General features: G+C 40.9%; 1 protein-coding gene across 1 annotated transcript in view; it reads right to left on the bottom strand.

The window, feature by feature from the left end:
• Window positions 1-904: 904 nt before the first annotated feature.
• fbn1 (fibrillin 1) overlaps window positions 905-14,787 on the bottom strand; it is a 62,655-nt gene continuing 48,772 nt past the window's right edge. Inside the window, 17 exon segments of the mRNA XM_020605778.1 lie at window positions 905-1,292; window positions 2,268-2,454; window positions 2,532-2,763; window positions 3,369-3,488; window positions 3,584-3,712; window positions 4,222-4,338; window positions 4,848-4,970; window positions 5,200-5,325; window positions 6,380-6,586; window positions 7,313-7,438; window positions 9,808-9,939; window positions 10,428-10,550; window positions 10,646-10,765; window positions 10,915-11,034; window positions 11,131-11,193; window positions 11,327-11,479; window positions 13,329-13,454. Of these exon segments, the coding sequence (XP_020461434.1) occupies window positions 909-1,292; window positions 2,268-2,454; window positions 2,532-2,763; window positions 3,369-3,488; window positions 3,584-3,712; window positions 4,222-4,338; window positions 4,848-4,970; window positions 5,200-5,325; window positions 6,380-6,586; window positions 7,313-7,438; window positions 9,808-9,939; window positions 10,428-10,550; window positions 10,646-10,765; window positions 10,915-11,034; window positions 11,131-11,193; window positions 11,327-11,479; window positions 13,329-13,454 (2,588 nt within the window). The 3' untranslated portion in view covers window positions 905-908.

A 14,787-nucleotide genomic window follows, 5' to 3' on the forward strand; every position in this document is an offset into this window, starting at 1 on the left:
AATTTACATTGAGTATAAGGGGAGAGCGAACAGGCTATGAAGCTAGCTGTTACGGTTGCAAAGACATGGAATCAGAACATAGAATCTTTACTATTTGTATAGGAGCAAAGTGCACTCAGAAGTTATTTGGTAGCATTGCTAGCACCAGTAAATATGCATTATTCTAGTCCATAGGAAAGATGGAAAAGCACTTGAAATATGCAACAGGAGTCATTCACGCTCAGACATGGCTACATCTCTATAGTCCATATTGAGTTTCTTTCCTCTCCTAACCATTCTCAATCTTTTTTTCATATTCACTCCATTAAATTAATATCTGGGGAAGGAGAGATGCATTTACTTTAATGTATCCAGGTTTGTTCAGTCATTTACCTGAGGGGAGGAAATGAATTTATTTCAGACTACTGGGACTCACCCTTCCACAAAACAGTCTTTAAAGCTTTCTGCAGTCCACATGCCCTTAAAAATGGCAACTGATTCCACATATCATTATAGAACATTAAACCCTACAATTAAAAACCATTGTCACTCACAGAATAGTGCTTTACACATAGCTGAAGTTAAAAAAAAAAAAAAAAAAAAAAAAAAAAAAACCCCCTTTTTTTCAGTGGGTTTCCACAAAAAAATAAAAAAAAACAAAAAAAAAAAAAAAAACATACTCCCTTGTTCAGCTGGTATTCCACAGAAACTGTATCTATGTGTAGAATCATCTTTGGCAATCAAACGACAGTTCCTCCCCCCACCCCCCTCTGGTCTCTTTGGTGGTGAGCTCTTGTCCCTGTTGGATCAGGTAGAAGTTGCCCCAAACCACTAATCCAGAGTCCAATGTTTGGCCTTTTTGGGAAGTGTGAGCCTGACACTGGATTAGCAGCTGCTGGCAACATCTACCCATCTGAGTCTTGTAATGGTTAATGGAGGATGATCTGCACCCTCATCTTCAGTATGTCTCCCAGCTGTCCTGTGAGGTAGTCTTTATCATGTCGGTCCTCCAACTCGGCCAGCTCCTTCTTCCTGTACAGGGGCATGCTACTGATCTGAAGGTAGTACGCCCCTGGGGGGAGGACCTTCTTCTTGGTCAGATGCAGGTAGCTGACACCCTCTCTCTGGTTGATCTTGAAGTAGCCTTCTTCATTTCCATAGTCAATGCTATAGCGCACATGGTCACTGAGGGTGGATAAGGCTGGGGTAAACTCGAGAATGTGGTCACGGTTACTCATGTCACTGATGTTCAGGTGTAACCTCAGGGTGTCCTCGATGTCCACACTGGCCAAACTGATTTTCTCCTCAGTCAGCTACAGAAAGAAAGTGTGAAACTGATATGTAACCCTCAGTACAGTATCTTTCCTGTCATTAATCGAGAGGTAACAAGACAATTGGCAATAAATATACACACTGTACATACATACAGTAGCTGTTGGCAGGATTTTTAGCAGATCCTGAGGAAGGGTGTGATGATATACTCACGATACCATACGTGATATTGGGTTCATGAGATTGAGATGATATTTTAACAAATCTTCAATGACATATGATTGGAGAAAGTCGCAAAACACTGCAGGTGCATTTTGAAATGTTTTAACTAATCATCTTGTAATGTCTGTCACTTCAGTTCTGCTTTGTATGTAAGTATGAATTATCATATGCAGTAAAAGACAACAATATGCAGGCACTGTAAAAGATCTTATAACTGCATGAACTATACCTAAGCTTCTAACTGAAGTTGTGTGTGACCTTCTGTGCTATTTTCACTCACACTGCACCGCACAGTGACATCTTCCAGCAAACGCGCTACATGGACCTATCATGTACAGGGTGACAATCGGGATGTAGATGCCCATAGGAAGAAGATATTTGTTTACCTTGTTAGTATGAGCATTCACTGCTATTCAGTGTTGAATTTGGGCCACAATTAACACACAATGACAACACGCCACGCATTTTCATTAATGCTGGGTACTAAACAGGTTGTTACTAAAAAGTTGTGTTTTTGCTGGAATGCTCTGGTTCTGTTATGTACCGCTATTGCGAGGCAGCTTTTACCTCAACGAGAAATATCATGTTTTAATATCGCGAGATCTCATCACACCCCTAGCCCTGAGTACACCCCCTACCACCCTGAGATAATTTCAACCAGAAACCAACAAGATAGTTTCTAACTTTTGGAAAATCGCTTTATTTGTTCAGTTATACTTTCTGCAAGTTTTACCTGCCACTATGAGCGTCTGCTCCATGTAGCCACAGCCCTGCATACAGACAAGACTGATTACCTGAATGCCTTCCACAGGATCCACCTGTGTTGAGTTGGTGCTGCGACGTTGGCGTCCTTTCTTGGGATAGCCATTGATCTTACATTCATAGCAGGCCTCAGGAGACAGAGAATTATCATCATCTACCTCAACTCCCTGTCCACTGCTGGAGCTGCCACCAGGAAAGCCCATACCTGTGACACAGTGCCTGAAACAAAGACAAAACCATCAGTCAACAAGAAACATCCACAGACAGCTTTCACACACAGCTGTCCGCTCACGTACCCTTGTCCTGCACGGAAGTACCCGGGTGGACATGCACAGAGGTAGCCCCCATCTGTGTTTGAGCAGCCAAACTTGCAGGGGTTCTGGCTGGTGGAGCACTCATTGATGTCTGCGCAGCCTCCGCCGGTTTGCTCGTAGTTGAAGCCAGTGGGGCAGAGACAGCGGAAGCTCCCCAGGGTGTTGTGGCATGACGCTCCCCCACAGATCTGGCTGTTCAAACACTCGTTCTCATCTGGGTCACAGGAAGTTGATGAGAAATAAACAAGAGGTCATTCCAGTTAAAGGACAAAAACAGCAATGGTCTGCTACGAATGTTGTAAACACAGAGAGATTCAAACCAAACCAAGACACACAAACACTGTACCACACAATTACTTTGTCTATGCCTGAGCTATTTCTCATTATTTTGTTCTTGCAGATTTGGGTGTTGTACCACTCTTTTACTTGGTTTTTGTCCCTATTTCGTTTTCACATTGTCCCTTTAGTGAGCTACTTTCATCAACCTTTCAGGATAAATATATTAGTGTAGGCCTTCTCTAAGTAGGATATTAAGCATTTAGTTTTAATGTAACATTTCCTTTGCTCATGATTTTACCACAATAAGAAGAGGATTGAAAAGGAAAAACATTTCAGACACATTTACTGTATATATATTAATAGTGGCAGGAAATAGGTGAGGAACTGATAACTTGTTTTAAAAAGTCAGACTGTAGTCCAGAACATCAAGGCTGGGTTGTACATACTTGGTTAACCAAGTCACCAGGTGAAAAGGAAAAGAAAATGAAGGGAAGGAAATAATTTTTATTTGCTGATACAAAGACTAGTGGTATTTCTCACCCACACACTGGTTCCACTGGTAGTGCTGCAGGTAGCCTTGTGGACAGCTGCACCTGTATCCACCCACTAAGTTCTGACAGCCATGCTGACACCTGTGACTGCCATCACACTCATCCATATCTGTCAGGAACAAACATACACACATAAAGACTACTGTAAGAGCCTATTTTCTGTAATTAATCAGCTGATACTGAGGTCGCTATGAATTGTTTGACCTTCGCAGGTTTGCCCATTAGGATCTAATGAGAATCCCCGCTGGCACTCGCAAGTGAAGCTCCCCGGAGTGTTCTGGCAAACACCATTGGAGCTGCACAAATTAGGGTCCGTTGAACATTCATTGTTATCTACACAGAGAGAAGGAAAAGTTCAGACAAGGGTAATTGGATGTGCTGAGCTACTCAAGTTTTTGGAGAATCAGCACTAGTCTTGAAAAACAGGGCAAATCACTACAGACAGCTGCTGCAAAAACCTCACACTCTGCAGGAGTTTAAGAATAAAACCTGTCACCAATGGAGCCAGTCTCAGTCAAGAAGAGCTGACGACAAACACGAATGTGAATTCTTGACCTTAGGAACAATAGTTTGCCAAAAATAATCTAAAACTAATGTCCAGGAAAGCCTTTCTTAGAAAAAGGTAGTGACTGAGCCTTGACTTTAGATTACATTGTGAAATATCACCAGAATATGACTGTTGTGATTGAAATCTATGCAAATCTCAATATTATGATGTAGTTTCTCAAAGTTCAGAACAATGTAATTTCTAAAAGTGTGCCCTGTAGCCTGTGGACCAAAAAGCATTTCTAGTTACAAAATATAACATGCTGTAGATCTATAATCTGCATGTGTGTCTTTACCGATGCAAGCGGTATGATGCTGGGTGAAGCCTGGAGGACATTTGCAAGTGAACCCACCGATGGTGTTAACACATAAGAACTGACAATTATGTTGTTTGGTCGAACACTCATCCAGATCTGAAAAAAGAAAATAACAATGTAAAATATAAATTTAACAGTGAAGCTAAAACTGCTTAGTAGTATACTGTGCATTAAATATACTGTGGTTGCTATGTCAGACCACCACATATACCACTGTACTGAGGCTGCTCATTTCTGAGTCCAATTCCAGTCCTTCTACAGTCACTGACCTACAGATGAACTGCAGATGAATTAGACAGTGGAAACACAGAGGGGAACTATAGAGGGTGAAATGAAAGCTATGATAAGATAAAAGAAGCCCTAAAACCTGAACCCCATGCGCCCACTTGTTTAGACTTACAAACAAGCCTGATAAACAGATACAGACAGATGCGCTGTGCCAAAGGCCCTGGATGTACAGTACATGTTCATGAGCACACTATTTCAAATTACCGGGACAGTGAGCAGAACACTGGCAGAGAGCCCAGCCCACTTAGCTCTAACCTGGAAGCTATGTCACTGTGGTATGCTCTTGAATATTTAGAGGTTTTCTTTCGCTGTGTCACCTTTGCAGCTCTTCCCATCTTCTTGTAGGATGTATCCACGTGGGCAGGAACACAGATAGCTTCCCTCTGTGTTTTTACAGATGAAGTTACAAGGCTTTGGCGCTTGCACACACTCATCCACATCTAGAGGGAGAGGAGCAGGGTGACGCGAGTCAGAGAGAGAGTTTGATTACCAGAAATTCAATAAGGGGAGATGATAAGACAGACAGGCTTGGGCTGCACTTTTCAGAGGAGTGTGTGGGCAGCCCCCGCATTTTCAGCCTTTTATTAGACAGCATGAATGAAAAAGGGAGGTTGGCATGGTAGGAAGAGCGCGTAAGGTTTAAGTGCTGGAGGTGAAATCAAGTCTTACCCAAGCACAGTGTGCCACTGATGTCAGTAGTGAAGCCAGGTTTGCAGGTGCAGCTATAGGAGCCCAGAGTGTTGATACACTGACCATTCTTGCACAAGTTCCCCATGACACGACATTCATCGATGTCTGGAGAGAAATAAGAAAAGTTAGCTCCAGATAAACTTACCATAACTGAATTACCAGCTGACTGGGAATAACAGAGCATGCATGCCCCAAGTCTTGATTCTTTTTAGTGAACAAATTGCCAATAACTAGATTTTAATAGTGAGTAATGAGTGTGTTCAAATTGTGCACAATCTTAGGGATGTTGTATCAAGCATTGATTTTAAGGTAAAAATTGATGCTTTTCAATTCATTTTGTCAGCCAACAAAAACCACCTGTTAATTTAAAAACCAATAATTGCAACTCAAAAAGTATAATGTGTACATACTGTATTACTGCTGGCACATTTACAAAGCCTAACAACCAATATCCTACTTCTCAGGCAGCAGTTCACCGGGGTTGGTTTCCAGTCGTTTCAGTACACAGAATATTAACTTGGAGAGACACAAAACCTGTTGAGGTATTCCATCACCCTAAACAATTCCCTGCTTTATGTTTTGACACTGTCCACTACCTTACTATGATAATGGAGTTGAAAGACTAGACCCTTTTTAAAAACACAGCCAGCTGGCACAGACTGGGACACATATGGATGTTTTAATGCAAAATTTCTAATTTTCCTTTTCACAATATTCATCTTTATTTGTCGTCTTGTGGGTTTCACCTGCTGATAGCTTTTCTGCAGGCAGGATTTAAATCTCAAATGCATAGGAAAACCAAGACGGGGTTTTAAATTTATTCCAACTTGTTTAATCAAGCTTACTATAAATGAAAATAATATAAAATAGGGGTTGCCGGGCTACATGAGGTCTAATATTTAATCATATAACACACTTGACTCATGGTTTATGGCTATTTTATGGAAAAGCAGTTTATTTAAACTGCTAAACAAGAATTTAACAATTTTAGATTTAATATATAGTTTTGAAAACATTAGCTTTACCTGTATAAGTGAAGAAAATATCAAAATACTGGAAAAGACACACACAAAAGTACAGAAACATTTCTGCTTTTTTTTGGTCGGTTTTTCCTCAGTGACATTTAATTTAAACTCAGGTCTCTTCAGCAGAAATATACCTCTGCCATCAGTGGTGTATCCAGGTCCCAGAGGACACATCTTCTTGTACTGGGCGGTCCCTGGCAAGGGGCAGAGCTCGCAGTTATTGCCCCAGCCTCTGCCTCCATCGCAGCAGCACTCCGACTTGGTGACCATGTTCCTGTTACTAGAAGTCATCTGACACAGAGTGGTCAGAACTTCAGTGAAACAGAAGCCTTCCCGGTTATCTGGAGGGTGGGGGACACATTGAAAGGAACGTGAGAGCAAGAAAACAGACAGGCGGACAAAAAAATAGGTGGGTCTGAGGAAAGCAAACCACCCAGACGGGACCAGACATAAATAGATTACCCACACTGCTCTATCTATACTATCTGTGAGGAGCGAGATAGCCATAGAACCACAGAGCTTACAAAGTCTCTCTGGAGATTTTCTCACTGAGTTCAGCAAGTCACAGCTACCCAGAAGTATATATTTAGATTAGGGAGGCAGGCATTGAAAGGATTTCCTTACCTCTATCTTGACAGTAACAAATACATGGTTTATAACCAGACAGTGGAGATTGTCATGGAACGGTTAAATTCCCATTGAGTTGCAAACTACTTCTTCACCTAGCTAGCCAAGATTCAGTAGAATAACATTTATTCAAATATAACAGCATTAAAATGTGTCATTTTGGTTATCTTCCTGGAAAAAAATATTTATATGGGTGAGTGAGACAGAGAGGAAATCATTTCAACATTCATGAAACCCATGTCCTGCTCACAATGATTAGAAGTGGTTGAATTAATTTAACAATTTGTGACATCTAAAGGTTACAAACTTTTGAATTCCTGAGCTAATTAAAGAGTTAGCAAACACACAACAGATCCTGATAAAAACTGACACAAATTTTAAATAAGTGAAGTTAGAAAAACCACAGTAAGAGCAAGATATATTAATAACAATGTACATACCAATACATTCAGTCTGTGTGGGATTCGCAACGAAACCTTGGTCACATTTACAGCGGTAGCTTCCTACTGTGTTCTCACAACGGCCGTTCTTACAGATGCCTGGTTTGGCTGTGCACTCATTCAGATCTAATACAAACATAAAGAGATGAACAGTGTCAAGATAAAATGAAAAAAAAAAAACAAAACATTTTTTAACACGGGAAATGATAAATTAATTAAATGCAAGGAGGGCTCCAAAACAAACTTCTTTGCATCAGGTGCATTGTTATGGTTAGTCCCCCTCACCAGGAGGGTTAGGGAGAACTGGGGTTGGACTCAAAACTGCTGACCCAGGTGCTAGTACAAATGATGGTTTAATGGTGGGGATTACAAAAGGAAGAGAGTCAATGAATACATATAACACCAGGGCTGAGCAAAGACGGCAGAGGGAAACAGGACAAACAGGTACAATGATAAAACAGACAGACGAACAAAACGGTTTTCCACAGCACAGGAACTGTCAGCTTGGATAAAACAAGTAGTGTCTGGCTAACCTCATGGACAAAAACAAACACAGAGGTCCACAGCACAGGAACTGTCAGCTTGGATAAAACAAGTAGTGTCTGGCTAACCTCATGGACAAAAACAAACACAGAGGTCCACAGCACAGGAACTGTCAGCATGGAAAACAGAATACGACTCATACATACCATGACAATGGGTCAGGGTATGCGAGTTACAGTAATTAAAGTACATAGGGTAAGTACTTTGGGTAAGTAAATGCTCCAGCGACGGTGGAGTGTCTGCCAGAGGTATAAATAAGGAGGGCCAGCTTGTGTTCTTACTGACATGCTTGTAGTCCCCTTCAAACTGATGTCAGGTGTGACAGCACACCCAGATCAATCAGCACAAAAACATAACCCCATTTTTTGTGCTGATTGGTCTGGGTGTGCTGTCACACTGGACATCAGTTTGAAGTATAATGCATAGGCCAAGGAGAAACACTAGTAGAGTAAAAAGAGTAGAGCCCACACACTGATATAATGCTCCAGCAAATAATTTTTATTCAGGACAAGCAGTCACACCAACATTTCAAGTTTGTCTTCCTCAGATATTTACAGCTTGTGTTCTTACTGACATGCTTGTAGTCCCCTTCAAACTGATGTCAGGTGTGACAGCACACCCAGACCAATCAGCACAAAAACATAACCCCATTTTTTATGCTGATTGGTCTGGGTGTGCTGTCACACTGGACATCAGTTTGAAGTATACAAAAGGTTCATTTGAGAAGTACTGTGCCTCGCCTGGTAAGTGGATAAGAGCAGGCAGCACAGGTGGTGACAAAACTCCGCAGTCACAAGGGACAAATGAGCTTTCCAGCAGCCTTCACAATCTGTACAGAAAGTCACCGAGGCACTCATCCTGTTAAACCTAATTCTGATTTAATAAAATGTCATCAAAGCAAACTTTCCAGCTTGTTGTTTTAATGATGTTCTTCTATGTGGGTGGGTGAGTAATAAAATGATAATCTACGTCAATCTCCATATTGCTCAAATATTTTGCATGAAAATGTATGTCAAATTGATTTGACATAAAACTACATACCGTAAATAAATTCATAATATTAATCAGTAAACCTTTTCATTGTGGATCTGTCAGATACAACCTCAAATCAGAAAAAGTTGGGACAGTATGTAAAATCAAAATTAAAAGTGAAAACAGTGATTTGTAAATCATCTGTGTCCTGTATTACACTGAAAACAATACAGCATCACATTATCAATTTTTTTCTTTGTTCAAAATAAACACTCACTTCAATCCTGATACCTGCAACACAATCCAGAATCTAAACCAATCTGCTTTCAGATCGGCTGAGAGCCTGGTGCCCTGAGCGCTTTCAGTCAGCGGAGAGCAACTGCAGTGCCTGGCTGCAAAACTGCAGCCACCTTGAGCTCGTGAAAATATTGTTGCCTACGAAAACATTATGAGTCAAGATCAAGTCAGACAGAAAACTAACCGTGTGCCGATCCCAGTGATCAACTCTGCATGGATCTGACTTATCTCGAACCATCCTTACTGTATATGTACAGTATGTCAGGTCAGAACACAAGCTGTAAATACCTGATGAAGACTTGATGTTGAAATATCGCTGGTGCAGCAGCTTGGCCTGAATAAGAATTATTCTGTGGAGCATCAAATCAGTGTGTGGGCTATAATCTTTTACCCTACACAGGGTTTGATGAAACTAAGCTACTGTCAACCAGAAAGCCTACACATCATAGAGAATTTCTTATCACCCTTTAACACGTCATATTCTTGTGTCAGTTGTTTGCAAACAATGTCAACACATTCCTCTCCTTTAATAGTTATGTGTGAGTCATTTCCATTGGCCTGCAATGCCCCTCCTCTTCCCTCTCCACACCACTTATTTCATGCAAAGTAAAGCCAAGATTTGAGGCTTTAATCTCAAATAACTGTTCATTATTTCATAAGGTGAGACACTTTGCTCATCTTACCCATGCAACCCTCTCCGCTGGGCAGGCGTGTGTATCCAGGGGAACAGATGCACATGTATGTACCAATCAGGTTCTTGCAGGTCATGCCTCTGCTGGCACAATCATCTATACCATCTTCACACTCATTCTGGTCTGGAAGACAAACAGCACAGGGTAAGAGGATGCACCAGTGATGTAACACAGACACACACAAACCCTGCAGTACTCCAGAGTTTAATCTAACCACCCAGCACTGAGCTTTGAAGTGCTAACAGGCCTGGAATGGGAGAGTTGGTGGTCTGTTTGGAGCTTTAACATAAACAGTGACGCTATAGACACTGACAGCTTCCTCCTGTCTCAGCGCTTCACTCCAAATACAACTGTTGCCATGGTGCCCAAGTTATCTGACTGTGTGGAGGTATAAATAGAGACTTTGCCAGTTACAGTTTCCAGAGAATGTTTTAAGTTTATCTGAGACAGAAAACACTTGAAGATCTTACTGAGATAGTGTGTTATGTAACTTTATAGATGACATCAGCATGTCTCTATGCGGGAATGATTTTCTACCAATGCTTTTCTGTAAATGGACTACAGCAGAGACAGCAGAGTGTATTGGTGAGTCATTTAGCTTTAGCTTTTACCTTTACACATCCTCTTGTCCTCACGCAGTACATAGCCTGTGGGACATTTACACTCATACGAGCCAACTACATTTACACAGCGGAAGGCACACAGTAGGGGATTCTGAGCGCATTCGTTGATATCTGGACAAGGAACAGAAGGCAACGAGTTAAAGTGGTAATACAAGACTATGAAGACTGCATGGTGGAAGTGTGAGCGCATATATAAGCTCATATACCTTCACAGCTCATCATTGGTCCTGGTTCAAAGCCGTCATCACATGCGCACTCAAACCCACCAATGGCATTAGTGCATGTGCCGTTGCCACATGGGCTGCCAATGTCACACTCATTAATGTCTGTAATGAAGACAGTTACGTTAATCATGTCAGTGTTTAATTAACATCTATCAGGGGGGTGACTCTGTGAGGAAGTCTGGCAAAGACAAAGAGAGGAAGAAGATGAGGATAAGCAGACACTGAGATAACAAAACAGTGAGCAAACTGGCCTTCACATCTGACTCCACTGATGTCCAGACGGTATCCCATGGAACATTCACAACGGAAGGAGCCGTCTGTGTTGATGCACTGTCCATTAACACAAGGGTCATTGATGCATTCATCAATATCTACAATTAAAAAAACATCATCACCAAGTGAAGTGCATTCCACAACTGCAACAGAAATGCAGGACAGTGAAGATTCAGAGTTAATGACACACATACCTTTTGGGTGATCATCTGGCCCCCGCTCATATCCCAGATTGGAACAAAGAAGACTATACCCCTCTGGAACCATAAGATGTGAGAAGTCAAAAATATCATGAAATAATACAAATTATTTCATGTTTGAGCTGGCATGCATGTGAGAGTTGCCCTAGATATGTGTGTATTGTGCATGTGTGTGTCTATGTGTACGCACCCTCTCCCTTGCTGGGGCAGATTTCACAGGGGCTTCCCCAGCCTTGGCCTGGCATTCCAGTGCAACAGCACACTTCCTTGGAAGTGTTCTGAGGCTTTGGAACCAGGCAGCGTCCATTATCAAACTTGGTATAACAGTAGCTCACACGCATATCTAAGGGTTAACACACACACAAAGCGAGCAAAAGTTGTTAATTCAAATGTTGTGGGTCACACTTTTGACCATTTTTTCACGTTAGGTGGGTTCTTCACCCTCAACATAACAATCAACAGCAATGTGTAAATAATAAAAGAATAAGGTCATAGTTCTGTGATGACTCCATTGTAACGCTTTGTCCAGTGGAGTCCTTGATGATGGCAGTGGTTAGCACAGAGGTATGCTCACCTGAAGGCTGTATGTACTGTAAATTAACTAAAACTACAAACAATACAACACAGATATTTTTAGTGTTATAATTTTAAACCAAATTTGCTGATTTTTTTGGTTTGTATTGAGGATAGAGGCTAGTTTATAGTCAGTTGGTGTTTGCATCGCTCTCTCTCTCTCTCTGTGCTTCTGAGGGCTTGTGTTCCTCCTGGACGAGGGAAGCACTTACACGTGATGAAAAACATATGGTCACACTCTCCTGCTAGCACTCACCTACACTGAACTCAATGCAAACAAGCTTTCTGACCACCATAAATCACACACACATGCATACACACACACCTAGCTCAGAGGCGAGGGTCATATACATGAACACCTGGTGCTGGGAGCAGAACGTCAAAAAATGTCATGTTACTTTCCTCCATGGAACTGATTTGTCAGCCTCTCTGGAAAAGAAATTTATGATGGTGCTCTGTGCACAGCTGTTGTGCAAGTGTGTGCGAGCACATGCACATATGCATCTGCATGTGCATACAGTAGGCTTGGTTATTTTTATTTTGCAATTCGAAATTGAAATATGACACATAATGTGCTTTATTGGAATATTTTAACACAGGAAGCCTCCAGTCATACTTTATCTGACCAGAAGCTTATGCTGGTTAATGATAACTAATGTCATCAAACCTTAGGTAGATACTGCCGTGTAATTGACTCAGTTTGCTGGTGTTCTCTTTGCACTACTCTTATACTGTGTCAGTACAATTATCCTGTAATTATCACCTATTACCACAGTGGTTGTTGCTCAACAAACACTACATAATTTTGCTTCCATGTTGTATTGATGTAAAAGGACAAAAGCTTTTCTAGCATACTGTACGAGGAAAGAAGTGATTAGCCCTTATAAACTGGTTTACTGGGCTTTTTTAGAAACACTAAATATAGTAAATGAGTTGAAAATCTATTCCAGTGTGCAGATCTATACAGAAATATAATGAATAAAGGTCCTACGTATCAATTTTATTATCTAAAGTAATGAAATAAAATTTCTCTTTATGGAGACGGGCTACTATACATTTGTTTTGATTGCTTGGGAGATGATTTTTAAACAGATTAAAAAATATATACATAAATGTGAGTGTACACAAAGACCCACAATTTTCATCACTGTTGTCATGATGAGTTTCTCCTTTGTCTTCATGTCTATCATCATTTTTAACAAAAAAAAAAGGGTTTTCTCACTGGGGCAGAGTTGTTCCTGTTGAAAACCTTTTACCGCCCATGTTGTTCACCCTCCAGCCAGCTCCTTCTGTTTATCCCCCCCACCCTCAGTTGAGCACTTGACTGACACAGGAGAGAAAAGTGAAAATTCAAAACAAAACTGCCTCACTGAATTGGTGATGTCATCCCTTCAGTGTTCAGAGGGGAACTCCCTAATAGAGGACTCACCCAAACCCAAGAAACTACAGATGTTAATAAACACACACACACACACACACACACACACACACACACACAAGTGAGGAAATGGAAAATTGATGTGTTCAGAGCCATCCTCGACTTTGTTGAGGCAGCAGCAGCACCAGCTGGGACACAGTGTGCTATCATGAAAGACCAAGAAAAGTCTAACACCAATTACCTATACACTTGCGTCCAGATGCAGAGAGCTGGAAACCTTCAGAGCACAAGCAGGTGAAGCCTCCTTCAGTGTTGGAGCAGGTTCCAAATGTACAGATCTCGGGCGTCTGGGAGCACTCATCAATATCTGACACACACAGAGGAATGCCATCAAAAACCTTGTCCATCCAAACCCAGATCCCTGATTTGTTCCATAATAATTCCACCCCGCAGTGGTTAATCTCATTTTTCCTTAGTTTCATGTAATCTCATTAATTTGGGTGGTTGTCTGTCACATGCTCACTCATCTCAATGACCAGCTGCTGTTGAGTGTTGCCCCTACCTGCTTCCAGGAAAAGAGCACAAGGCAGGAATGTCTGCTGAAAATCTCCCCATCAGCCCCACTATATAAACAATCCAAGTGTTCTGGCTCGGGCCCATTCCCATGTGTGAAAGGGAGCAGAGGGGTGTTTATGGAAGTGTATCAGTGCCAAAATGTTTGAGAACACACACACCAAATTTCAAGCGCTATTCAGTTTGTAAGTCAGAATGTGAGAGCAGGCAGACATGGATTTGTAACAGCGCAATCACATTTGAACACAAGGGAGGAATCGTGAATGTAACAGATGATTTGAGCGAGCAACAGGACAGTCATGCTTGCAATTATCAAAGCTGCACTTTTGAATCCTCTGAGCATAAACTGAAACAAAGCAAAGCTTCACCTGAATTACACAGACATTTCCCTCTACTTTCAAAATAAAAGCTGGGCAATTTTTAACCACCAGAAAGAGCACTGATGTATTAAAATCAAAGTTGTTTTTTTTTTTATTTATTTATTCCAAGCATATAATAAAACAGATAAGGGAAAAGAAATCATGATCAATATATACCTCAAAACAACAAGAAAAAACCCCCCAAAAAAGAGGAAGAAAATGTCTCATGAAAATGATCATTACATGCTTGCAAAGGAGTAGAAAGAAGTAATACTTATCTAGTTCTACCCCTGATAATCCAAACTATGATTAACCCAACTCAAGTGTTAAGCTAAACAGCTACACTGGTTAAATTCCCGCGGCCCCGAATCACTGCATTCCTTCTAACCAGAAATCACAATTACACAATTAATAACCAAATTATATACAATAAATTATTCATATCCCACCCATAAATATGCCAATAATATCATGATAATATCATTACACTTCCTGTATCCAATACCTACCTATTTGTTCTTAAATTGTTTTACACTTATACATTTTTTTTAAATCATCACCCAATCTATTCCATAATTTTACCCCACACACAGATATACAAAAACTTTTCCTAGTTGTACATATAACCTGAGTTTTTAAATTTAGGTGGCCCCTCAATCCATAACCACCCTCTCGATCACCAAACAAACCCCGAATACCACTTGGCACCAAATTATATCTAACTTTATACATAAATACAGCAGATTTATATTCTACTAAATCAAAAAA

This window comes from Monopterus albus, unplaced genomic scaffold (assembly GCF_001952655.1).
Source record: "Monopterus albus unplaced genomic scaffold, M_albus_1.0 scaffold72.1, whole genome shotgun sequence".
NCBI lineage: Eukaryota > Metazoa > Chordata > Actinopteri > Synbranchiformes > Synbranchidae > Monopterus > Monopterus albus.